General features: G+C 39.3%; 1 protein-coding gene and 1 long non-coding RNA gene across 9 annotated transcripts in view; one reads left to right on the top strand and one right to left on the bottom strand.

Annotated features, from left to right (window-relative positions):
* Positions 1-891: 891 nt before the first annotated feature.
* Positions 892-15,133, bottom strand: LOC132369199 (uncharacterized). The gene is made up of 4 exons (XR_009504293.1): positions 15,009-15,133; positions 6,980-7,169; positions 2,679-2,777; positions 892-1,245 (listed from the first exon to the last, which is right to left on the bottom strand). It is a non-coding gene; the product is annotated as an uncharacterized LOC132369199 (long non-coding RNA).
* FN1 (fibronectin 1) overlaps positions 14,844-26,100 on the top strand; it is a 69,378-nt gene continuing 58,121 nt past the window's right edge. For 4 of the 8 annotated variants that reach the window (XM_059928640.1, XM_059928636.1, XM_059928639.1 and 1 more), the window contains exons 1-8: positions 14,845-15,239; positions 16,132-16,260; positions 17,229-17,366; positions 18,732-18,863; positions 19,831-19,968; positions 22,424-22,582; positions 24,808-24,999; positions 25,800-25,979. In XM_059928640.1, the coding sequence (XP_059784623.1) occupies positions 15,092-15,239; positions 16,132-16,260; positions 17,229-17,366; positions 18,732-18,863; positions 19,831-19,968; positions 22,424-22,582; positions 24,808-24,999; positions 25,800-25,979 (1,216 nt within the window). In that variant the 5' untranslated portion in view covers positions 14,845-15,091. Of the gene's footprint in view, positions 15,240-16,131; positions 16,261-17,228; positions 17,367-18,731; positions 18,864-19,830; positions 19,969-22,423; positions 22,583-24,807; positions 25,000-25,799; positions 25,980-26,100 lie in introns of all 8 variants that reach the window. The other 4 variants (XM_059928637.1, XM_059928633.1, XM_059928641.1 and 1 more) reach the window with 2 other exon arrangements.

The raw sequence follows: 26,100 nt of genomic DNA, 5'->3' as shown, positions 1-26,100 counted from the left end.
ATGGTCCCCTTCTTCCTTATTTTAAATGTTTCTGATTCTTTTCTATTATTATAAGCAGAGATATGCTGAGTAGTTTTAGTGTACTTTATTAACTAACATAAAAGAAAAAGAAACTTTGAAAGGGCTTAGCTCTTATAGAATATAACTGAAAGAGAACTTGGAAATCAAGTTCAATAAAACCCAGTACAATACAACCATGAATGAGTCTCCTACAAGTACCATAATCAAGTGACTGTACAGCCTTTGTTTGATTACTGCAGCCCATTTCAGTCTTAGATAGCTTTTACTATTAGAAAGTTCGTCTTTGTGTTGAAATAAAATCTACCTCCCTATAATTTCCGTTTATTGCCATAAAAGTCAAACTGTACTTAAGATTGTAGTTATTCTGTTCTTATCTTACTAGTTATTATTTAATTATAGGTTCATCTGGTCACCGTGAAAATTCTGCTAACATACTCATTGAATCAAACAGCATTCTACACTGTACATCAGTATATATTTCCACTGAAGCAATTTCCACAAGTAAGATTTTAAGTTCCAAGTGGCATGGTGCTAAACTTTGTCTCAGAAGGCATTTCATTACTGAAATTCATTCAAATCCATTTCTGAAGTGTCTTCTAAAACACTCACATGAACTCATATTATGACAATGAATTAAAGCTCCTTTGAGGTCATGTTTTTTTAATTCCTCCAAATAGAAATGTTAAAGCTCAAATGTCAAAGTAAGCAATAGTAATACTAACACAGTTAATATCAAAGATAAATGTTAAACACATGCATACATTTCTTTGCAAAGAACATCTGCAAATGTATAACCAAGAGTGGTTTCATTCTAGACAAATCTGCTTGAAAAGTTGTATCAAATTATTTTACATGCCATATCTTGGCATTTTCTAAGATTTAAAAAATTTCACAAAGGTTTGTTTCTAGAGAATATAACTAGTAATGATTATGACTGTAGATTAAGAAAGGGGACATCTTTACTCTGTACCTAATGAGTTTCCACAAGCACAGTCCTGGTAACTCTCTGACATTTTTCTCATTCTGTCTCTCCTCTGGAGAAATGAAGTGACTTACTGAATTTGTAAATTTGGTAAGAAGAACCAGACAAGCCTGCGTTCCTTTTTGCTCCCCTAGGCATGGAGCCTGGCCATTGAAATCTTTATTGCTTCTCTGCTCTTCCATGCAGTTGACCTTGCTGGGGCTGTCACATGCCCTGTGTGGGTCACTCCAGTCCAACGGGACCTACAACAGGCAAATGAGACTCCCTAGTTCTGGGCACAGTTAGCAGACTTACCTGACTCTCATACTGAATCACTTCCTTCATCTTTGCCCCCATCAGTCATTTGTTTAGAACTCAGGCAGGGGAGAGATGGCTACTTTATGAGCTGTACTTCCCACCTCCAGGGATTCCAAATGTGGGACATCATGAAGTAGAGTAACAAAGATCCTTGGATTACTTAAACAGAGAGGAGAAACAGTATTTTTATCCTTGCAAGATGTAAGACTTTAGCTCTTCGTCTTTTCTTTTACTTAGAAACAAAAGCAAGTTGAGGATATATAGTATTCCATGCCAAAATGTATATTCTAATATTCTGACATACGCAAAATACGTGCATGAATACTTAGCAGGTGTAATTTTGTCATTATTATTTTATATTCAGATATTTTTAAGTGACATTTAAAAAGTGTAAATTGGTAAGAGCTATTTTATAATCATAAAAGTTTTCACCCAAGGAATAATCTAATTCAACATTTCTGTTTTACAAATAAGAAAACTGAGGCACAAAGAGATATCAGGGTCACACAAATATATAACCAGAGTGTAATTACATAAAAATGCTAATTGATAAATATCATGAAACCAAAAGTCATAAATGCCACTCTGTAGACCACTTATGCATCTTTGCAATATGCTAATGACATAGGCAGATAGAATTTTATCCAGTTTTTATAAAAGAGGATGATTAAGTTATAAAAATAAATACTTTTCCTGCAATTATAAGGCAAATCAAGAATAAAAGTAATAAATAACCTAATTTGTATCAGTGCTTCCTATACCAGATTATACATATTTAGCATTTGACAGTAATTATACACTGAGATGTTACAAAATGTTGGGTTAATTTTCAATACAAAATCATATTTTTCTTAGAATAACAAGGAAAGTTGACTAGACTGTAGTACTACACATTCTTAATCATATTCCTGTGTAGCTAAAAATGAAAATAGTTAAAGCAAGAATCTATAAATTATGTATAATAATTGTCCTTCTAAGAGTTCTTTTTTGTTGTAATGGTAATGACAGCTTGTAACTTGATTTTTGAACAGTGCAGTAAGCTCTCCCATCTCACTTTCCACTGCATCCTCATTTTGGTCGTGAACGTGAAATAGGGTCCACATTTTCTCTCATATTGTTTAATGCACTAAGCGGTCATTTGACCCTTAAGGTCTTCTTTCATATCAGCAATTCTGACAGGAGAGCTTTCTTTGAAGTTTGCTGCTTAGGCAAAAGTCCAATATTGAACCAATAGAAAGCATAAAAACGAATCATGAAAATGGACAAGTCATTTGGGAGAATGGCAAAAAAGAATACAGCTTCAAAAATCAAAACAGATTGAGTGTCTAAAATCCCTGGTTGAACAAACCCTTCTATGTGGCCGTGAGAACTGACTTACCCCAGGAATTGTCACCTCTGGCTTGTGGGTACTTCATCATCTAACCTCCCAACAGGTATTGTTTGAGCATCTATCACGTGCTCCATGCAGCGTTCCATGCTTGGAAGGTGAATACAAAAGAAATGTAAGGATGATCCCTGCCATTAGGAGGCTTATACTTTAGTTCAGGAAAGATAAAACCAAACAGCTGAAACAAGCAGACTACAATTTCAATGGAAATTGAAACCCCTATACCAGGCGTTCAGCAAACCTTTCCCCAAAGGAACAAACAGTAAATATTTTCAGTTTTGTGATCCATATTGTCTCTGTCACCACATAACTCTGCCGAAAGTGGAAGCAGGCATAGACAATATGTAAAAATATGGGTATGGAGGTATTACAAAATAATTTCATTTATGAACACTGAAAGTTGAATTTCATATAATTTTCTCTTATCATAAAATATTATACTTTTGACTTTTTTCAACAATTAAAAAAAAAAAAATCTAAAAACAGTTCTTTCTCACAGCCTACACCAAAACAAAATGTAGGCTAGATTTGGGTCCTAGGTTTGCTGAACTCTGGGTTAGGGTTATCTTAAAAAATAGAGGAATTTAGAATTGATGCATTGAAAGCATGCACATTTTGTTTCTAGTGTCCATTTAATTTTATTTAATGTAATATATCTGAGGTATAACTTTGTACATTTTTAATAGATGGACATTAGATCATTAGCACATTCTGGAAATAACTGCTAGTCCTCCTTTCTGATTTCTGATCTAGAAATGGAGCTCTCGGCTCACACACTTCAGTAGTTGTGGCATGTGGGCTCAGTAGTTGCGATGCATGGGCTTAGCTGCTCCACGGCATGTGGGATCTTCCCAGACCAGGGATCAAACCTGTGTCCCCTGCATTGGCAGGCGGATTCGTAACAACTGCTCCACCAGGGAAGCCCCTCTACCATAATTTTTAATAATATCAATATTCAGAATTTCTTCCTGTAATCTTCTTTTTTTTTTTATTTCTGAGAGTTACTTCTTGCTCTCTGAATACCCACACACATATAGATGACTACTCTTGTTTTATCCTTGTGGTATCTTCTTTTCTCTATATAGTTTCTGATTTGCCAGATTTAATTTGCTTTAGTTTTTCATTTTCTTCTATTCTTTGTATTGTCTCTTATTCAAATCTTTCTGTTTTGTTTTCTATAAGTCCATTTTGATCTTTCTTCAAGACAGAGGCTTTCCTCAACTGCTCGATGATTGTGGGCTGTCCATTCATATCTGGAGTTGAGGCACCGATCTCAAGGTCTGATTGGAAATTCTGTGCACCTGGTGAAGCTTATTGACTGAGTGGCATCAGTGTAGGTGCTTGGGTTTGGGATCCAGCTATTTCATTACACTACAGATCATTCTCTCCAAAGAGACTAAATCCAGAAGGAAATTCTCCCATCTGCCACATGGAGATTAAACATGTAGACTTTCACTCAGTCCTCCTGTTTTCAGCTGTGCTTCACCTCTACACCTTCCTACAATATATTTAGGATTTGCCTGGTTCCATCTATCCAGACAGTAAAATTCCTGGCTCCTACCTGGACAAAGTGAGGGAAGGGTGGACCAGTCCTTGGCTGGGTAGAACAGGGGAGGGATTAAAGATGGTGTCTGGTTCCTTCTTATATAGAGACTTTCAAACACTTCTCAGCCCCACTTTTCTTTCCCACCGTCAGAGGTACCTGGTACCTCCCACTGTTGTGCTTTTTTTGTTTGGTTGGTTGTCTGTTTGTTGTGCTTTTTAAGGTTTCTAGAATGTGAATCAACTTGCTTCTTATTGGCGTCTTCTGTGACCTCAGTTATTACTTCTCTGTCTGCTTTCCTTCTTCCAAAGTTTTGTTGATATTTCTGATCTTCTGTCTTCTTTCTTATTCTCTTTATTCTTGTGGGTTTTTACTGTTGTTATCTCTGAACTATCATATTAGTGTGGTTTCAGGAGAGTGTAGAGGAAATGCATGTGCTTTGTTTTCCTTGTTTTAGTAATGTGCATTTTGAGTGTTACCAAAACGCCCTTTGAAAACAATGCATCAATTTACATTTCTAAAATCCGTGCACATGTATACCTTTTTGCAATGAACACACTTGCCAATAGTATGTAAATCAAATCGTTCCATCTTTGCCAATTTGCTACTAAATTTTACATTCTTTAAGAGTGAGACCTCTGTCTTACCTGTCTTTGTTTCCTACATGCAATGTTTGGCGCAGAAACGTCTGCAGGAAAGAGCATGGACCGAAGAGTCAACCATCTCAGCCCTTCAGCTGACTAGGAGTTTGCCTTTGGTCATGTTATGTTATGGCTCTAGGGCTCCATATATTAATCTGAATTCATTGCTACACTCTTCTTAGCATTAATACTCTAGCTGCATGCATTAGTGTGCTAGGGCTGCAGTAGCAAAGCACAACTAACTGAGTGGCTTAAACAACAGATATGCATCATCTCACAGTTCTGGAGGATAGAAGTCTGAGATAAAGGTGTCAGCAGGGTTGGTTCCTTCTGATGGCTGTGAGGGCAGGATCTGTTCCATGCCCCTCCTCTAGCTTCTGGAAGGTTGATGGCAATCGTTGGCATTCCTTGGATTGTACAAAAATCACCCTGATCACTGCCTTTATTTCCACATGGCATTCTCCTGTGCATGTCTGTCTTAATTTTCCCCTTTTTACAAAGACCCCAGTCATATTGGATTACGGCCCACCCTAATGATCTTGTTTTAACTTGGTTGCCTCTGTAGAGGTTCTATCTTCAAATAAGGGCACATTCTGAGGAACCTGGGGTTAGGACTTCAACATATGAATTTGGTCGGGGGGACACAATTCCACCCATAACAGAGCTCTTAACAGATGCTCAAAATATCTGATAGATAGCCTGAATTTATTATTTCTAAATAAATGGTAAATATCAGGAGAGTTTAGCATAGAAGCTGAATTCTGTGTGTGTATATGGAGGGCCAGGAAAAGAAATAAAATTGGAAGCAGACTTACAAATAGCAGGGCAAAACCGATAAACAAAACCCATGCAGTCACCAGGAAGAGAGTAGTTCAACAACTGGGCATCTAAGGAAGACAGTGACAGGTCCTGTATATTGGTTAATGTGACAGATAGGCTTGCTGTCACAAAGATGATCAATAGCTCAGGGGCTTAAAGAATAAAGGAGTTCATTTCTTTCTTTTTTTAAATTAATTAATTTATTCATTTTTGGCTGCATTGGGTCTTCATTGCTCTGTGCGGGCTTTCTCGTTGCTGTGCGCGGGCTTTCTCTAGTTGTCGCAAGCAGGGGCTACTCTTCCTTGCAGTGCACAGGCTTCTCATTGTGGTGGCTTCTCTTGTTGCGGAGCACGGGCTCTAGGCTCACGGGCTTCAGTAGTTGTGGCACACAGGCTCAGTAGTTGTGGCACACGGGCTTAGTTGCTCCATGGCATGTGGGATCTTCCCAGACCAGGGCTCGAACCCGTGTCCCCTGCATTGACAGGCAGATTCTTAACCACTGCGCCACCAGGGAAGTCCAGGAGTGTATTTCTTTCTCATGCAACAGTCCCAGGGTCAAAGGTCTAGGTCAGTGGAGAAGCTCTGTTCTTCATGATGATTCAGGACCCGGGCTTTTTCTAAGACATTTTTATCATTTTTTTGGTAAAAGCTGGGTGCTTTCCATGTCTGCATTTCAGCTGGTGGGAAGGAATAAAAAAATCTGGAGCAGGCATGCTGAATGAATTAAGTCCCAGACCCAGAGTAGGGAGACATCACTTCTCACATTCCACTGGTGAGAACTGTTTCCACTGAGATGCCTAACAGCAAGGGGGCCTGTAAAATGTGGTCTAGTTATGCACACTGGGACTAACTGTGGAAGAAAAGCATGGATCTTGGTGGACAACCAGCAGCCTCCACCATACTCCTTAAAGAACTTCAAAGGATAGAAAAAAAAGTCTTCATTCTAGGGCTAAATTCGGTGCTTACTATCAAAGAGTATATAGTGCTATTGGGGAGAAAAGAATCAGTGTAAATTTCTTTCAGTGGGCTATAATAATATGCCAGTCGCTGTGGAAAAGAATATAAGTGTAATCAAAATGAGGAGGAGAAAATATCAGATTGGGTCAAAATAATCAGAGACCTATAATCCTTACTATCGTCACTAATAACCATCATCTTTCTGTTGGTTTTCTCACTTGCACGTGGGGATAGCCCTCATCATCAGTAACAACTTCACACAGAACACAATTTATATCACCTTAGTTAGGTACTACTTATGTAAAATGATAATAGCTCCCATAATTACCTACCAATTAACTTAATAACCATTTAGTTCAACACCTGGAGAAGCTGTGGTTCTAGTATTTGTTTCCTGTGGTGTCTTTTTTCCCTTGAGGATTCAAGCTTAAACTTTCCTCCAGCTTCATTCTTTGACATCATGTTCCAAGAGAAGTAAAATGTGTTCTCAAAGAGCAGACAGGTAGAAAAGGATATAATAAGCTAAAAGGAAATATTACAACAACAGTCAAAAAGTTATGTAACACAAAACTGTCAAAAGTAATACTTTTATTGGGCACAAAATAAGAGACATAAAACCGGCTGTCTAAAATGTATACAGAAATTCCAAGTTGTATTTGAAGTAAGGAGTCAGAGGATAGGATTTTTTCGAATTGTTGGTTAGTATATTTAAAACCTCTGAAAACTGAAAGGGATTCTTGCTTCCAGCTAAGACAGAGTAATAGGGAGCAAACTTACTATCTCACTTGAAACAACCAAAGAGAGGGGGAGAGAGAGAGAGAAAGAGAGAGAGAGAGGGGGAGAAACCTCTGGAAAAAGTATATAAAACCATGGTCTTCAAGACACTGGATATCAGGCAACAAGGGACGGTGATCTTTGAGAGACACAAAGCAAATGAGGTAAGAAAAATTTGATAAACTGTACTTAATCAAAATAGAAAACTTTGTACTTCAAAAAAAGACACCATTGGGGAAAAAAGACAAGCTACACACTGGGAGAAATATTTTCAAAGCAAGTATCTGATAAACAACTTGTATCTATCAATAGAATATATAGCATTTTCAAAAAACTCTATATAAAACAAACAGCCAACTAAAAAACAAGGAAAAGACTTAACAGCCACTTCACAAAAGGAGATACACAAACAGCAAAATGCACATGAAAAGATGTTTAACATCACTAGTCACTAAGTAAAGGCAACTGAAAACCACAAAGAGAAGTCACTATACACCTAGCAGTATGGCTAAAATTAAAAACACTGATCAAACTAAGTGTTGACAGGATGTTAAGTAACTGGACTCCTCATACATTGCTGGTGGGGAAGTAAAATTGTACAACTTTTTAGGAAAACCATTCTGCATTTTCTTAAAAATGTTAAAAAATATACCTACTATTTTATGATCCAACTATTCCATTCCTAGACATTTACCCAAGAGAAAAGAAAGTATATGTCCATACAAAGACTTGTACACAATTTTTATTGTAGCTTTGTTTCTAGTCACCAAAAACTGGAAACTACTCATTCAGCAGATGAATGGATAAACGTATTGTGGTATAGCCAATGGAATACTACTCAGTAATAAAAAGAATGAACTATTGATACTAGCAACAGTGTAGGTGAATCTTAAAATAATTATTCTGAGTGAAAGTCAGTACAAATGAGTATATACTGTGTGGTTCCAATTATATAAAGCTGTAGAAAATGCAAACTAATCCATAGTGACAGAAAACAGATGAGTGGTTGCCTGGGGATAGGCAAATCAGGAGGGAGGGATTGCCAAAGGGTGCAAAGAAACTTTGGGAGGCAATTGTTCACTTTCTTAATAGTGGTGATCATTTCTTGAGTGTATATATATATATATATACATATATATATATATATGTGTATATATATATATATATGTCAACATGTATCAAATTGCATACTTTCTTTGTGCAGTTTATTGTATGTCAACTATACCTCAATGAAGCTGCTTTAAAAAATTGGAAGAAAACAATATATCTATGTTTTAAAATTTTTTAAATTGTCTACTATAATTTGGGAACAAACAGAATCACAATTTACCAAAATTTTCAAATCAGTTCTCTAAGTTGTAACTTTAAACAATTCTCATTAGTCTCTAATTAAAAACCAAATTTTAAACAGAAGACAATTAAAGGACAAAGATTTTCATGAGTAAAGGAAAATACTTTTGAATTTGATATATTGTGTACCTATGTTGAAAAACTCGGTTCTGGAGTTTTTCAGAACTGGAGCTTCAGAGAACAGCCTGGCAAGAGCTGTTGGTCCAGAACAGTATTCCCCCCCATTTCTTTTTAGTTATTATTCCCACCCCCAAGAAAAACTAAATCTAATTTAAATTCTACCTGATGAGATAAATTAACAACTAAGGAATAAGATTTTATCAGGTAGGGTTGGTAGGCTTTTTTTTTTTTTTACTCCCCACTCCCCTGCTCCCACCAACAACCAATTTTCCTCCTCTTGGGGGCAATATGGCTCCCACTGAGCATGCACGTTTCACACAGAGGCAGCTGCCACCAGAACTGTGGCCCTAAAACCAGGCTTCAGAAGAAACACCCTGACCGCTTTGTCCTCTTCCCCTGCAGCAGGGAGAAGAGTCTGCCAAACAGTCCAGGGGTCAGCCCCGGATGCAGAGCAAGGCCGTGAAGGACACAGCATGATCTGGGGGAAGAAAATAGTAACCGCCAGAGAATTTGTTCAGATTTCTTATAACTTAAATGGGGCAAAATCTTTGGGGGAAGCCTTGAATGTCTTGGTAAAGAACATGAATTTTGTGTCTAGACTTTAAGTTCCAGCTTTGTCCCTCTTTCGTTGAAAAAGCTTAAGGACCATCTTTAAGCTTTCTGAGTCTCAGAGAGTAAAATGGGGCTATGGATATTTATTTCTGGCAGTTGCTTTGAGGATAAACTAAAATAACATATGCAGAGCGCTTAGTGGTATGACTGGCTGGATAAATAATCATTAACTGTAAATTTGAGTGTTTATCATCTGTCCTTCTTTCCTTTCATTCAAAAGTGTCAAGACAGAGACTCTGCCCCATCAAGCTTGTGGTCTAGTAGAGGGTCAGAGGTAGCAATCAAAGTACCAAAACAAAACAGGTTGTTTGAAGGACATTGTTTCGCAAAAGAATGGCCCTGGATACAACTGGGGAAAACTGGTAACATGTCAGTTAGCAGAGTTCTATGTGACATCTTCTAAATACATTAGTCTCATGTTGAAAAAGTCATTCACAAAATCCTTTAGCCAATTGCTTCGCTCATATTTTTATTCCACAGGGAGATCATTAAGTGATACTACAATTTCTACAAGGCTGGTGATTCAGAAAGCTTCATTCTAGCTATTTTTCTAAGCCTTGTAGCCTCATCTGTAAGAGTGAGAGGATAATAGTACTTACCTCACAGGGTGGTTGATGGTTGAATGAAAAACTGAATATAAAGTACTTGGTACTGGGTCTGGCTCAGAGAAAGTGCTTAATAAAATCTAGCTGTTTAGATGTATTTCTCCGCAGGTACTGAAACCTTTATGACCTTGTTCAAGTGCTTATGCATGCCTTAATTTTTCATGTTTAACATCGTAATGATTTGAAATATCCATTCCATCTCAGTAAAATTTTCACAGCTAATGAGAGACTATATCAAATTTATCAAGAAAATGGTTTGGCATAAATTTAGGGATAGTTGTAATTATGCTTTTATTGCTATAATTCAGTTGAATATGTCCTTAGTTTTTAATAACTAATTAATCAACAGAAAGAGTGTCTATTGGTCATCTATACCACAGTAGTCTATTGTTGGTATAAAAGTTTATTTAAGAGATAATGTTTATGGTTGTTTTTAAGCACCTGATGCAACCTTCAAAGTTAGCTGCATATAAGATGCTTAAAGTATGTGAATGTAAAAAGATAGAAAATAATTTAAATCCCAAAAATCTTTTACGTTTTAAAAAAATTTTTTTCAGCCTTTCAGAATAAACTTTTAAATCCACCTACATAAAATAAAGCCAGATTGGAAAAAGGAGAAACAGCACACAGAAATAAAAAATTTCTAAGAAACGACTACCTATCTTGGAAAGCTGAAATGTTCTATAATACAGTTCTGGGTGAGCGGCCAGCTACCCAGTAGTTTGTTCCACTTTACTGGATGAATAAGATTCCTTTGCAAAGCCTTTTGGGAGTTACATCACTCTAATGAGAAAAAAGAGCACTTCTGTTAAAAAACAAAGGACACCGATTAAGGCTTTTAAAAGTGCTGATTAAATAATAAAGTAACTTAAACTATAAACGAAATGCTGATTAAGTGAAAACTGGCTAGCTTTCAAGGCATAATTTAAAGCCCTTATCAAGTATTTTTTCCCCCTGGTTGCAAGGCCCTGTCAATTCTAGACAACTGTTCAGACATTCCACCCATGAGGGCTGTCCATGGGGCAGTTTATTTTTCCTTCTCGCACCTGTGCTTAATGAGTAGCAGTTTTGCAAGCTCGGCTGTTTTCAAGGGAAGATAGGAAGGATTTCATGCCCCCCAAATAAAATCAAGATAAGAAACAAAACTACTGTAATTTATCTCCATTCAACCTACACACAGAAGACCATGAAATAGTAAAAAGATACTGCAGGCTCTTAAGGCAGAAAGTTCCAAAGGTCACCTAATCAATGGCCTCCCCTCTAACAGAACTGAAAGAGATTAAGAACAGGATAAAAGCCAAAGGTTTTCAGGAAAAACAGCCCACCTTCATTTAAATGTAACCCTTGGGGTCAAGAAGTTACTTTGTATCAGGAATAAGATTTTTTTTTTCAATAGGCAAGGGATTTGACTAGGACAGGTATTGTCTCTCATGTGTGTACTCCTCTTAAAGAAAAGCCATTCTTAGAAACAAAACTGGCTTTTAAAACTTATCCCTTAAGTTGTTTTGATTTCAATCTAAATGACTGGCTCTGATAAATGTGTTTTGTGCTTAACCATAATTTCAACAAATGAAGTCAATTCACTTCAGATTTCCATAATTGCACATGCGCCTCATTAACCTTCTCCAATAACAAAACATCCAAATAACACCCCCAAACTCACAAATATATGTGCTCCTTTTTGTTACTGAACGTTTAAGTTTACCTAAGTTCTGAGAAAATTCTATCTCGATGGCAAGTCCAAGAAGAAACAAGGCACAGTCATAAATGAAGATTTGTTCTGTCTCTACCACATGCGTGGCGTCACACAAACAGTAGGTTTTGCAAGCAGTTACTGGTGTAGAAGAAAGAATCCACTACTGTTTTAAAGGCAAACTTCCTCTTAGAAAAATGAAGAAATGAGGGCACCCTGCATATGCTGCAGCCACTTGAGTGCATGTCACTGAAACAAAATCAGAAGATGGTACAAGTAAAAAAAGAATAAAGAAACCCTACGCTTCCATCAATGTTTTGAAAACTTTTTTGGAGTGTAATTTACATACCATAAAATTCACCCATTTTAAGTGCACAACTCGGTGATTTTCAGTAACTTTACCAAGCTGAGCAGCCACCGTGACGATCTAGTTTTAGCACGTGTATTTTCATCACCCCAGTAAGATTCCCTGTGCCCATTGACAGCTAATTCCCATGCCCAGCCCCAGCCCCAGGCACCTACGGAATCTACTTTCTGTATCTTTTGTCACATTTCCTTCTCCAAATTGAGATGAGAAAAAGAAATCCAATGATATATTCTGCAAACAGGAGTATACCATTTGCTGAAGAACCCATCCTGTCAAGATAGTCTTCAGATTTCTTAAGGGAGTGCAAGGGAATCTTGGACACGAGGCATGCCTAGTTTGAACAGGGTCAGAGTGGAGAGATTTAATTATCTCTCCAGTTAGAGATAAAGACTTACACAATTACAAGGGACTTTGATAATGAAACAATACTGTGACAAGCCTCGCTATCTAAGAAAATGTTTCTGTCTCCAAAGTTTAAGAAAAAAGAAGAGCCACTTTCAAGTAAAAGGGTGAACTCTCAAGCATTTCTATAAAATTCAGTCAGTATATTGTTATATTTTTGCTTATGAGACATTAGAAATATACCATATCCTTAAGCAAATCATATTTCAATGGATTGTAATATCAGTTTCTTCTGAAATGTAAGTCACTTGGGCTTTTTTCCTCCAAGCTCTCTTGTGTATATTATTCTAATGTATTTTGAGTACAGTAAATATATCAAACTATCATGGTTTTGGTTGACAAAATACATTTCTAACCACTTATTTCCTTTCCACAGAATCTACGTATTTTAAGAAAGCGTTAGCTTCAGGTTTATCTTGCTTACATCCTGATTTCCAGGTACCGGTCCCTCTGGAAGGAACACCCAGCTTCCCAGAAATTTACTAAGAATTTTACAAGGGGCCCTTTTATATTTGAAAAAGAAAACTGCTTTGTCAAGTGATGATGAGAAATCAGGGGGGAAAAAAACAACAGAAAAAAACCTCCAACCCAGACGGGACTCTAAATTTGGGGAAATCTGTGGCACTCTTTCAACTTGCAAAATTGGTCACAAAGATGCCTCAAGAAGTTATTTTACACTACTTGTAGGAAACTGATATTTGCTGTGTGTGTTTTTCCCCCCCTTTAATTCCCTGTGTTAATAAAAGCAAATGTTAGTTTTGTGTCTTGGATGTGTTCGGCATTTTATAGACCAGAGTTCAAATTACTCCATGGCAGTGGCTGAAGGCAGAACTTTTGGAGAAAAGTAATCGCAGAAACAAACATATTTGGCTAGCAGCTTTCACAGATTCTCAAAGCAAATGGGAGGTCTGCACTAGGAACCTAACTAGGAGGCAAAGCTTTGAGTTTAGATCGCTCAGGAGTTACTGAAGAAAGTTGAGGACTCCTTTTGAAGATCTTGAAAAAGCACGTGGGACTTGTGTTTGTCTGTAAAAAGGACTGATGTGATGAGTTGCTAAATGCTAGAGACTTCCCAGATTCCCTTTCTACCCTGTGCCTTTAGAGGGAAAGAAAGGGAAATCTTAAATGGGAACTTTCCATATTCTTGGAGTAAGTAACATTTGGAAAAAAAAAAAAGTCTGGCAGCGGGGCTGGGGGAGGGGAATTCTGTGATGAGACCGATGTCCACCAAACGAAAATGCCAAATAAAATCAAGGAAGGGACTGTAGGAAGGAAAGACTGGAAATGGTCTTTTCTCAGCTTTTAAGGACTCAAGGATCTCTGCTTTGTGTAACAGGCGCGGTGAACATGGGCAAGGACACCACGATCTTTCTCCGAGGTCGGTCCAACTTTTCAGCTTTCAGTAGTAACAGGCATCCCATCCCCGGGAAAAGAAGACTTTCTTGCATATTTGGAAAAAAGCAAATTGCTGCTCTGTCCTTTCAAAAGAAACCTCGTTCTCTGAATTTCCCCCGGATCCGTCAAGCGCCCCGCAGAACTCCTGGTACTAAGTAAAAGCTCATTAAAAGGATCGTTTCTCCCTCCTGCCCCCCAGCTAAAAAGGTCCTCAGAACCGGGCAGGCACAGCGTTTAGAAGGGGAGAAGTCTTGAACAGGAAGCTGTGAAGGCAAAGAAAGTGAGTCTCCAGTCAGTGCCCAGTAAACCAAAGAAAGGAAACAGAAGGAAAGACAGCCGCGCCCTGGGACGGCAAAGTCTACATTCCTACAGCTGCAAGGTGGTGCCTACTTTATGGTTTTACCCTCCCCCTCGAACTACACTCCAGTGAGGAGAGATTTTTTTTCCACAGGAGACGCAATGTCCTCAACCACCCCCCCCCTCCCCGCCGCCAACCCCAATAAAATAGAAAAAGGAAGCGGGGTTGTGGGGGGATGGACTTGCGACCCCTTTGCTACACACGACTCCGGCCCCTCCCTTTCCTCCCAGTCAACCCCCTTCCAGCCGCTTCCCAATCCCCCCCCCCTTTTGCTCCCCAAAAGTTTGATGACCGCAAAGGAAACAGAAAAAAGTTCTCTTGCCCAATCCTGGCGGGCGATCAGCATCTCTTTTGTTCGAGGAGAACCCACAGCCCCCCTGACGTCACCCGGAGCCCGGGCCAATCCGCGCGCGGTCGGCGGCGGCGGCGGCGAGAGGAGGGTGGGGGGAGTCCAGCCGGCCCCTCCTCCCCAGCGCCCAGGGCCTCGCGGGGGGCGGGAAGGGACAGTCCCATATAAACCCCGGCCCTCGGGGCTCGGCCGCCCGCGCCGGCTGCGCTTTGCAGGGGGGGAGAGAGAGCCCTAGGCGCGAGCGGGGGAGAGGGGGAGCTGCAGCCACAACTTCTTTCGTCCTCTCCTTCCCCTGTGTACCTCTACCCTTCCCTTTCCCCATCCTCCAGCCCTTACCTTCTTGGCGGCACTGAAAGGGACTCCGCCCGCAGGTTGCGGAGGGAACCAAACTCGGTGGCAAGTTGCCTCACCGTCTGAAGATGCTCGGGGGTCCGGGGACCCGGCTGCTGCTGCTGACCGTCCTGTCCCTGGGGACAGCGGTGCCCTCCACTGGAGCCTCGAAGAGCAAGAGGCAGGCTCAGCAGCTCGTTCAGCCCCAGTCCCCGTTGGCTGTCAGCCAAAGCAAGCGTGAGTACTGACCGCGGGCTGAAACGGGCTGTTGCAGGGATGGGACCCGTAAAGCCAACCGAAGTTGCGGCTGAAGTTTTGCGCGCGCGCGCGTGTGCAGAGTGTGCACTCCTTAATGAGAGAAACCGGCTGGGGAACCAAGCTTTGAGCAGGCTGGTTCTGAGGGCCTAGGATAAGGTAATGCCTTGGAGGACAGGGGCTCCGCGAGGTACCGCAGGGCTCTTAGCAACTCAGGTCTAACTCCTATGAATTCATCAAAACTTGCCTTTAAAGAGAAAATGATGTATGCCTTTAAACTTTCCATTTGGGATTACTGTGGGGTTAAACGTTTTCAAAGTGGGGGTGAGGAGACGGTAGCTAAATATCTGTGCTGTTCCTCCTTTGAATGAGATGTTACTGGTTCAGATTGCTTTAGAGGCCCTCAGGATGCTTCTCCAAGAAGAGAGATCAGAAATCCTCTTCCAGTTTTTCAGACACACCCTCCCTTTTCCTTGGCTAAAGGAAACTGCTGAACGTTGCCCTTCTTGACTTAGTACCCCCAAAGAGCACTGAAATTCCTTGCACGTTTTAAAATGCAGTTCCCAGTTATCTGCTTTTCAGCATGTTTCCACGCCTTTGATGCAGACCCCTGGCCAGATGGAAATGACATCATTGTATAACATTTAACTAAGTCAAAAGAAAAACAAAAGGAATAACCGAATATCTATGTGTGCAAGTTTGCAGTTAACTCTTTAGATATCTAGTCGCTTTTAATTCTCCTGATGCTCTGATGGTTAACTTTTTTCCCTGCATTTGTTGCTTAGGCTCATCAGTTTAGTTGTGCAAGAAAATTCCATCATTTGGAAAAAGGAAGGATGCAAATTTAGTGACTTTTTCCTTTAATTCTTTATAGCTGGTTGTTATGACAATGGGAAACACTATCAGATAAACCAACAATGGGAGCGCACCTACCTGGGCAGTGCCTTGGTCTGTACCTGTTATGGAGGGAGCCGGGGCTTTAACTGCGAGAGCAAGCCTGAACGTAAGTGGGGGGGAGCCTGCCTTGTACTTAATATCTTCTCATAGATGGAGAAGAAGTGCCTGTTAATTAAAGTGAGCATTAGTAATACAATTACACTCACCATTTCCTCAATAGAATTATTTGTCATTTCCTCTTGAAAAATGTTTAATAACTGCTTATATTTGCTTTTCACATGTTCTTTTTACCTTTAAAACAAAAGAACAAATGTATCCCAAAGTAGTTCCAGAGTCTTCTTTTGGGGTTTTACTTTCCCAGAGCCTTTGATGAAAAAAAAAAAAAAATGAAAAATGTTGTGTGTTCCTGCTTCCTCCAAAAAAAAAAAAGATTATAAAATTTTAATTTATTAGAAAGTAATTTCAAATCTTAAACTGTAAAATTATGGCACAGAAAACACTTTGGGCAGTACACTGTAAAGCGATTTGTCCCCTGCAGTTCAACATAAAATCACTAACCACTTCAAAGTTCTCCTTCCTTTATGACCCTTGATATATTTCTTGTCAATTATGGCAACTCCTACAGAGAAGCACTGATGAGGCTAAAATGGAAATAGTAGGATTAATAAATGACAGTGCCTGGGGAGGGGCGGGAGGAGGGGGCTCTTCAGATTGTTTATTTTTATGTGGACCTTGGTTTGACTTCCTGAGCCAGAGAGGTGAATCCAAAGCCCTTCCTTCGCAATCTAGCCGGTCCTAAGGTCGTACGTTACGGCTTTTTCCTAAGGGCCTGAGAATCCTTTCCAATGGCTATTCATTTCCAGAAAATTAGAGAACTTGTCAAAGATTGAAAACTGAGGCTTTATTAGAGCCTAGGGTAAAATCGAGATCTCCCACGTCAATTTTTTAAAAAAATTTCCATTTGCCCCTTGCTACTCATAGAATGAAAAAGTGAGTTTTCCTTTGGATGGGAGTAGTGAAAGAGAAAAGCTGTTACATATGTGAGGCTCACGTGGACTTTCCTTCTCCCCTCAGCTGAAGAGACTTGCTTTGACAAGTACACTGGGACCACTTACCGGGTGGGTGACACTTATGAGCGCCCTAAAGACTCCATGATCTGGGACTGCACCTGCATTGGGGCTGGGCGAGGGAGAATAAGCTGCACCATTGCAAGTAAGAATGGCCTTCTGTCAAGTGATGCTAAAATAGCACGATATGAATTTTTCCATTACCATCACTGTCACTTTCTGTTATCCATGACTGGATAGTCCTAATTTGGGGATTACCCCAGGCCACCAGGCACTCTTCTGTGGCCACCCGATGGGTTCCTGTGCTTCTGGAAGATGGCTCTGAGCATAGGTGGAGTCAGTGTTTAGTCTGTGTGCATTTATGAGTGTGTGTGTGTGTGTGTGTGTGTGTGTGTATACACGTGTACGTACATAACATAACCACGTGGATTTCTTGGGTTCCATTCCATTCTTAGAAGAGTTGCCCATTTTACGTTATCTGGGCATCTTCAAGCCGGACTGACCATGTGGTGATCTGCAGTGATTGGGAAGATGGTCACGAAGAGTGAATTAACCATTGTGTGGTCTGCTCTTCTTGTTTGCAATGCCCAGACCTCTTGGATCTCACAGAAACTGTCTGGTTTCTTTATAACCAATAGTTTATGCCCGGGAAGCAGATCTCTCTATTCCCAGAAATAATATGGAATGATTAGCATGATAGTATTTCCAGGGTACTCTGGGATCTGGACTGACTCTCAGCAATTCTAGTTTAGCTAAGTCAAACTTTCCAGTATGATTCATTGGGTTACCAATAGATTCTATTAACATAGCATTTAGTTTTTTTAATCCATCGTTGTATAAGTTACTTGATGGCTCTGTCCAAAAGACAAATCAGTCTCTTGTGAATAAGCCCAATCGGCCTTTCCCATATTTAATGTTAGGCTTTATCCAAGTGTATTGGTAAATCTTAAGAGTCAGTGTCCCATAGTGTTTACAGTCTAGTGGACAGTTTAACCTTTGCATGTGCCCTTGTGTTTAACAGCCTAGAAAAGTACCCAGATTTCCACACTTGCTATATATACATCTATTTCTTTCCATCAAAATGACATTTCTAGAGTGAAATACAGACTCTCCACATCCTGAAAGCTGGAATGCTAGGCCCGATGTGGCTTTTTTCATTGAATTAGTCTCAGGCTCAACCCGCTGTGTATGTGTAGGGGCCATGCCTGGCAACCTTTCTTTTCTGCTTTAGAACCCAATTTCCTGTGATCTCTCTGGGGAACCAGGATTTATGTCTCCTTTCTTTGCCATTCAAATTTTCTCTCTGGTTTCCCATTGTGCTTAAACAAGACATTTAATTGAATGACCCAAAGTGACCAGACCTGTTAACTTTTCCCCTATCTCTGATGGGAAAGCTGTTCTCTTACTTTGGCTAACCTAAGTGCCTATCCTGGTTGGAACATGAGACTTCTTGGTCTTAAAAATATTTTCTGTACCACTCTGTCTAACATTTGCTTTTTATCTTGAACAGACCGCTGCCATGAAGGGGGTCAGTCCTACAAGATTGGTGACACCTGGAGGAGACCACATGAGACTGGTGGTTACATGTTGGAGTGTGTGTGTCTGGGTAACGGGAAAGGAGAATGGACCTGCAAACCCATAGGTGTGTGACTCCTGGGGATGAATGAGGGGTGGGGATGCACAGTTAAAATACTAGGTTGAGCCAAAATCTACTTGGACAAGATATATGAATTCCAATAAAAAAGATAACAAACTGAGAATTCTATTTCAAATAATGAAATGTTATAGAATCCCTAGTCTTCTTAAAGGAATCAGATCAAAAATTACCAACCATGTATAGAAGTCTTAATTTTGTTTCAAAAACACAAGGTAGAGTTGAAAGATTTAGGAAGAAGTCATTTGTTTTCTCTAAGATCTGATTTCAGATTTCTCCTTGGTCAAGATGACAGTTATTTAAAAGAAAAAAAAATGACCCCTTTGACATATTTCTTTATTGGAACGCACTGGACAAAAACACGATATGGTGTGTGCTCTGTCATCCCCTTGGTCATTTTTTGTCAAAATAAAAATTGCTGAGTTTCTTTTGGTGTCAATCCTCAGCTGAACTCTATTGATACAAATCTAAAAGTTTTTGACTATAAATTTTATTCTGATTGTTCTCTAATTCAGAGGCTTTTATTTTTCTTTGCATTGTCTCTGTTTTTACAGCAATCCAAATTTTAAATAGCTTTCTTGTCATTTTATTTAGGCATTAATAATTGGTCTTTCATAATTAAGATTAGAATTTTGCATATTTACTCTCCCTCTGGATACATACATAGATCCTTTTCACTCAAAATACTGGTGTGAATAATGGTACTAGCGGAAAATATACAGTCCATGTACTTATTAGGAGAACAGAATTTCTGCCTGCCAACTTGGCTCGAGCTTTCTTTCGCTTTGGTTACACTATGTGCTTAGTTACAGGGCGTGCCTTTCTTTTTGAACAGAGTACCACTTAAAAAAATGTGGCTGGATTTTTGCTTACACAGTACACTTTAAATTACAGGGAAACTGCACAATTCAAAATAACCCCTTTTTTTCTGTTTTTCTTTCAAATTTCCCTACAGCTGAGAAATGTTTTGATCACGCTGCTGGGACTTCCTACGTTGTCGGGGAGACCTGGGAAAAGCCTTATCAAGGCTGGATGATGGTGGATTGTACTTGTCTGGGAGAAGGCAGTGGACGCATCACCTGTACCTCCAGAAGTATGTTTTAGATCTTTATGTTAAAGATGAGGCCAGGCATTGTTTTCTGGATTCCTAGAGAGAATTGTCATGTGATGTCACTTAGAACACATCCATTCCACCAACGTGGTAACGTTTGGATGTCAAGAAAAGTTCCATAAGCAACTTATTTTACTTCTTCAAAGAAGACTAAATTAAAAAAAAAAAAAAAACTTAGTTCAATAAGGTCTTAGGTTTTCAGCTACTGAGAAAAAACCTTAATATGCATTTAAATGCCAAATGTGTTGTGGACCTGAAGATTAGTTGCAAATGTTTCATCTAAAGTATCACTGAGATATTTTCTAAGTAGCAAAGAAATCGTTAAAATAACATGCAAATGCATCTTTGGGCATGTGGGTGCTCTTGACATAGAAAGGAGCTAAAGCTCTAAAGTTTGTGGTTTCCTTCTATGTTTGAAATTTAAATAAGGCATATTCATTGACAAAATTGATGAAAATAAGAAGTACTTACCCCATAGGTTAAAATTATGTGTTTATTCTGGGGTTAAGGACGGTGTCTCTTTAGGTTTACTAGTGCTGTGAAGAAGCTACCCTCTGCTATCTCTGCTGCTGTCTAAGATTGCCCTGGGGCCTTACTTGTTGCCTTACGGGTTCAAGGCTCCTTTTTTGAAATTTCAAACCAATAGTGATTATAGAGTTTGCTGAAGCAAAAGAGCCATTAGCTATCGATGTTATAAATAAATTTAAAATCACATCTAAATAATTTTGAACATATTTTATTTATCTAGCTTAAAGCACTTAACCATCTTAACATGTTCATCATCCAAATTTGAATTCTTTGCAAGCAAAAAATAGTCTCTCCTGAAAAGTGATAACAATTCTAACCAAATCGTTCCCAGAACCTTCCAGTTCATTAAATCTTTTGCATTTAAAATTTTATTATGATTCTCAGACTTCCAAGACCTTGGAGGAAATGTTTTAGCTTAAGACAAATTAGATGTTTGACTTAAACTCTTATCTATTATTTAAAACTCTTCTAATAGCAAGTTGGGAAAAGTTTCTCAAAGAAAAGTCATTTATTCCATGAAATTGTATAAGCCCCTACTTTATACAAGATGGTATAGGGATGCAAAAATGAATTGGACATTAAGCCAGCTTTCAAAGAGCACTTAGTAAGTAGGTCAGGGTGATGAGAAAGGCTTATACATATTCACATTCTACAAAGCACAATATTAAGGACATCAAGACAAATACTGAAATAGTGCAGTGGAAGTTCAGGGGAAGACAACACTTTTAGCTGGGGATTTGGGGAAAAGTGTAACCAGCAATGATATCTTTATTCAGACTTCTGCTGTGGTGGGAGATCAATGTGGGTGTGTATTTGTGTGAACTTACATTAACTAATTATTTTTTCTCTAACCCAGTGCAATGATTTTCTGATTCACAAACAAATCAAATCCTCTCTACTCACATTGTAGCATATGGGCAAAGCTGGATTATAATTGAAACAATCTATTTGCCAGATAATTGAACACATAGGCGAATAGTAATTTAGTTACAAATTATCATTTTATATTAATAATCCCACTTTTCCATCAGAGAGTTAACACCGAGCAATTCAAAAGAGGCCTTTTTGTTAGTGATGTTAAATAGATGTGTGTTTGTGGAGGTGGGGTGGGACCAGGGGAGAGAATATTTTAGTCAAAGAAGTTGGTAGTCCCCTGAATTGTTGTACATAACAAATGAAGAAAGAGATGCTGCTATCTTTTACTTGCTCCTTTGGGGCAGTTGGGGGAGACCCTTTGAGACCTACTTGCCTCCCTATTGTTCCTAGTTATCTAAAGAAAGTCCCCTATGGAAAGGCAGGCTGTATACAATAATGACTACGAGAAAGCCCGAGGAGCCTGAGAAGGAAAGAGAGGGGAGACTAGAAAGCCAGAGGATAAATTTGGTCAAATGAACAATGTGAAAACAATGTAATGAGTGAAAGATTGGATTTTGACCAAATTTAATGAGTTGAATGAATGAATGAAGATTTAACGAATGAAAAAATTGTTTTGGCAGACAGAGAAGTGGAACTAGACTAAATCATACAGCTCCCTTCACACTGTTTCAGATGCAGTCCCACCTTTCAGAAGTTAGCTCCCGTGGCACCACAGCTGAATACAAACGTGTCATCCAAAACAACTCACCAAGCTGGAAACAACTCTTTTCTTTTAAAATTTTTATTGGAGTACAGTTGACTTATACAATGTTGTGTTACTTTCAGGTATTCAGCAAAGTAACATACATATACATATATCCACTCTTTTTCAGATCCTTTCCCCATATAGGTTTTTACAGAATATTGAATAGAGTTCCCTGTGCTATACAGCAGGTCGTTATTATAAACAACTCTATTCTTATTTTAGGTTTGCACTGAGCACTTGCCAAGCTCGACCTGATTTACATGTTTCATTGCTTCCTTTCTGACACAGACAGATGCAACGATCAGGACACTAGGGCATCCTATAGAATTGGGGATACCTGGCGCAAGAAGGACAATCGGGGGAACCTGCTCCAGTGCATCTGCACCGGCAACGGCCGTGGCGAGTGGAAGTGTGAGAGGCACACGACCCTGCAGACCACGTCTGCCGGTGAGGCTCAGGGCCAGTGGGACCCAAACGGGGGCGCCTTGCATAAAGCATTTCTGCAAATCCATCTTTTCCCTTGACACGCCATTGAAGGATGATTTGCAGTGTTTTTGCTAGTAAGCTGAGTTCATTTGCAGACTGTTAGTTGTTAAAAGTTTGTTTAATGTCAAGTTTTAAACAAATACAAATGAAATGAAAATGGATCTTAGGGGGAAAAAATCAGTTTTAGCCCCAAGAAGTAAAACTGATGTCTAAGAAAATGCTAACCTACATGATTTATACATAAAGGTATAGATAGATAAATATATATAGATCTATAGATGTATACACATATGGATACACACATATACGTACACATTTATGTGTATTTTGAATATCTGAAGTGCATTTTAATGGAAATGTGAGATTTTTGATGAGTTACATGATCACTTGATTCTTCTGCTAGGAAAAGGGGAAAAGTACATTTGTTCTTTTTCAGAATGGAATATATCTCCTTGTCCTGACATTCTGCTTTTTTTTGTAGCAGACACAATCCTTGATGTGTGGTTTCCATGCTCCAGCAAACTTTGTTGCATTCCATAAAATAATGCACAATCATTTTTTCCATGTATTAGCATTCACAATTTGAGAAAACCAGAGGAGGTGTAGAGATGGGAAGGAATGACACAATATCTAAGCATTTTTTAAAATAAAAGAAGTTTTAATTATTTCTAGTACAAGAACAAGATCTTTGCATTGTAGCTCATTTTGTAAGAATCTAAAGAAAGAAATAGGGCAATCAAGAGTGTGTACTTCTTTATTATTCTTGCTCTGTTTTGATCAAGTTTTCACTACACAGTGTGCTAGCATTGTTGTTTAGTCTTTTATCAATTGGTCATTGAGCTAAAACTATTAATTACTTGTTTGGACTTTTTTCCTTTTGATGAGTTTTCATCTTGCTGTGAGCACTTATGAAGGTGAACAAGATTAGATCTGATAATATCTTTGAGTTATTTGATTATTTTCAGTAAGATTGCTGCTAACCAAAAAAAGAAACAATTACAAATCTCAGTCTACTGAAGTAGTTTAAATTCAAAGGGTAGTTGGGGTTAGATGCGGTAAGCATTCAATAATTGTTATCTGTTTTTATTAATATTACTAATATTATACTGAAATGGCTCCATTGTTCAAAAATGTTTGAGCAACATCGGGTTAAACCAAATGGAACCTTCTACAGGATCTTAATGCTCCTTTGCACCGTGACTCTGCCAGGTGGGGTGTATGAATACAGATGCCATGTTCCCCCCACATGTGTGACTTTGGGACTGTAGTCTATGAAGTATTTGGGTTCTAGTGTTTAGCTTACAGAGAGGCTGAATTCAGTCCATCAGTCATTCTAGCTTCGGTTCTGATTCCACTCTTCCTTGGGCCTTGCCCTCGGGAGAACAAATTTCTATAAGTTTAAAGAAAAGATCAACATATTCTGTTGTCTTACTCTGAAAGGAAAGCAGTATTAAGAGAACTGATTGGTTTTAGAAAACACCACAACAGAATTCCCAGCTAATCCTGGGGAGAAACAAACCGCGGAAGGAGGGGCAGCGAATAGAGACTCCAATATGGCTGCCCGGGGCATCCTCTGAGGAGCTCAGGGTTACACCGATGGCAATAGGTCTGCTGCAGAGGGGCAGGGGCTTCTCAAAACAGTATCAGGAAGAGAGATGCCCAGATACAGTGGGCAAATGGGAGATGCTAAGAGAGGAAGGGTGAGACAGACCATTCCAGGCCAAGGGAAAAGCATGAGGACAGCACAGGGTACAGAAGGGAATGACGAGCAGCTCAGCGAGGCCAGAGATAGAGCAAGGACGGAAGTGGTCAGAAGCGAGCTGAAAGCAGATTAGGTGTGTAGGATTGTGAAGGCGTGAACTTTGAGCTCTCTGGAGTGAGTAAGGAGTTGTTGAAGGTATCTGCTCTGTTGAGTGGCAGAATAAAGTTTGTGATTTAGAAATATACTCTCGGTAGCTCCAGATAAGCTAGAAGATGGAAACCCCTGGGTAAACTCTTGTGGATTTTTTCCTAGGCTGAGTGCAAAAGCTAATGCAGAAAGGGACGGGCATTTCTTTCCAGTCCCAGCTCAGTAACAACACAGATTGCAGAGTCATCTGTATGGGACCTTGAAGATCCGAGAAAACTACTCCAGAAAGTAGTTTTCTCTAAACCAGCTCTGTGCCTTTGCTTTCTTGTGCCCTTAGGATCTGGCTCCTTCACAGAAGTCCGAACGGCCATTTACCAGCCACAGCCTCACCCCCAGCCGGCTCCATACGGGCACTGTGTCACAGACAGCGGTGTGGTTTACTCCGTGGGCATGCAGTGGCTGAAGACACAAGGAAATAAGCAAATGCTTTGCACTTGCCTGGGCAATGGAGTCAGCTGCCAAGAGACAGGTCTGTGTCATCTTTTTAAAAGAGAGTACTGATAACGTTTTTATTATTTAGATTTTGAAAGGCAATACATTCATTTGCCAAAAAATGTAAAACAATAAAACAAACAAGAAAAGCTTGTAATCTTACCGCCCTGTGATAACAACCAGGGTTGGCATTTGATATATTTTCTTCCAGTCTTTTTAATCTATGTATTTTCTTTCCTGTAGTGAGTACTAAACTGCTATGTACTGTCTCTGTTTGTCTAAAACGTTGTTACAAGAGGTTACTTTCTGAATAGCTAATCCATCCCTATTTGGTACTCTAAATCTCAAAGTTCTGAAACTCTGTGATGTAAACTTCTTTCAACAACCTAATGCATCTCTTCTGCGCTCTAAAAGTGGTAGTAATTATAGCAATAATAATTGGCACACGGCTTTTCCCCTAGTACAGCCTCATGTATTAATTCTTATAGCACCAACAGAGTTGTATATACACCTCCAGTATCCCTTGAGCAGCATCTTTAATTAAACCTGTAGTAATATAGCTTTGCAAGTGGGAAACTGAGGCATGGTAGCAGAGGTGGTAACAAAGGATGTCAGAAGAAGAACTCAGGTGTTGCTCTACCCACAAAAAACGTGACTTCATGAATAAGGCATTTTGACAATATTATGATCTGGTTAATACTTACAGCTGGTCATACTCAGTTTTGTTTTTTTTTCTTTGAGGACACATGCTCAGTCTCAGTTAAGTATAAATGAGGAGCTACTGGTGGGAGATAAATGCTGCTGTATTTACTGAAACCCTTTTGGTTATGCTTGTAGCTATAACCCAGACTTATGGTGGCAATTCAAATGGGGAGCCTTGCGTCCTACCATTCACCTACAACGGCAGGACTTTCTACTCCTGCACCACGGAAGGGCGACAGGATGGACATCTGTGGTGCAGCACAACTTCCAATTATGAGCAAGACCAGAAATATTCTTTCTGTACAGACCATACTGGTGAGTATCCAAAGGGAAAAACAAAACAATGAGAAAACCCCATTTCTCATGCCCTATTTTTATTGGCCAGCAAGCTAGCCGTTTATTTTGAGGCTACACTTGAGAAGTATCACTTTTGTGC

Source organism: Balaenoptera ricei, chromosome 7 (genome assembly GCF_028023285.1).
Source record: "Balaenoptera ricei isolate mBalRic1 chromosome 7, mBalRic1.hap2, whole genome shotgun sequence".
Classification (NCBI taxonomy): domain Eukaryota; kingdom Metazoa; phylum Chordata; class Mammalia; order Artiodactyla; family Balaenopteridae; genus Balaenoptera; species Balaenoptera ricei.
Note: the sequence above shows the minus strand (reverse complement) of the source record. Positions and strands in the feature narration are given on the sequence as shown.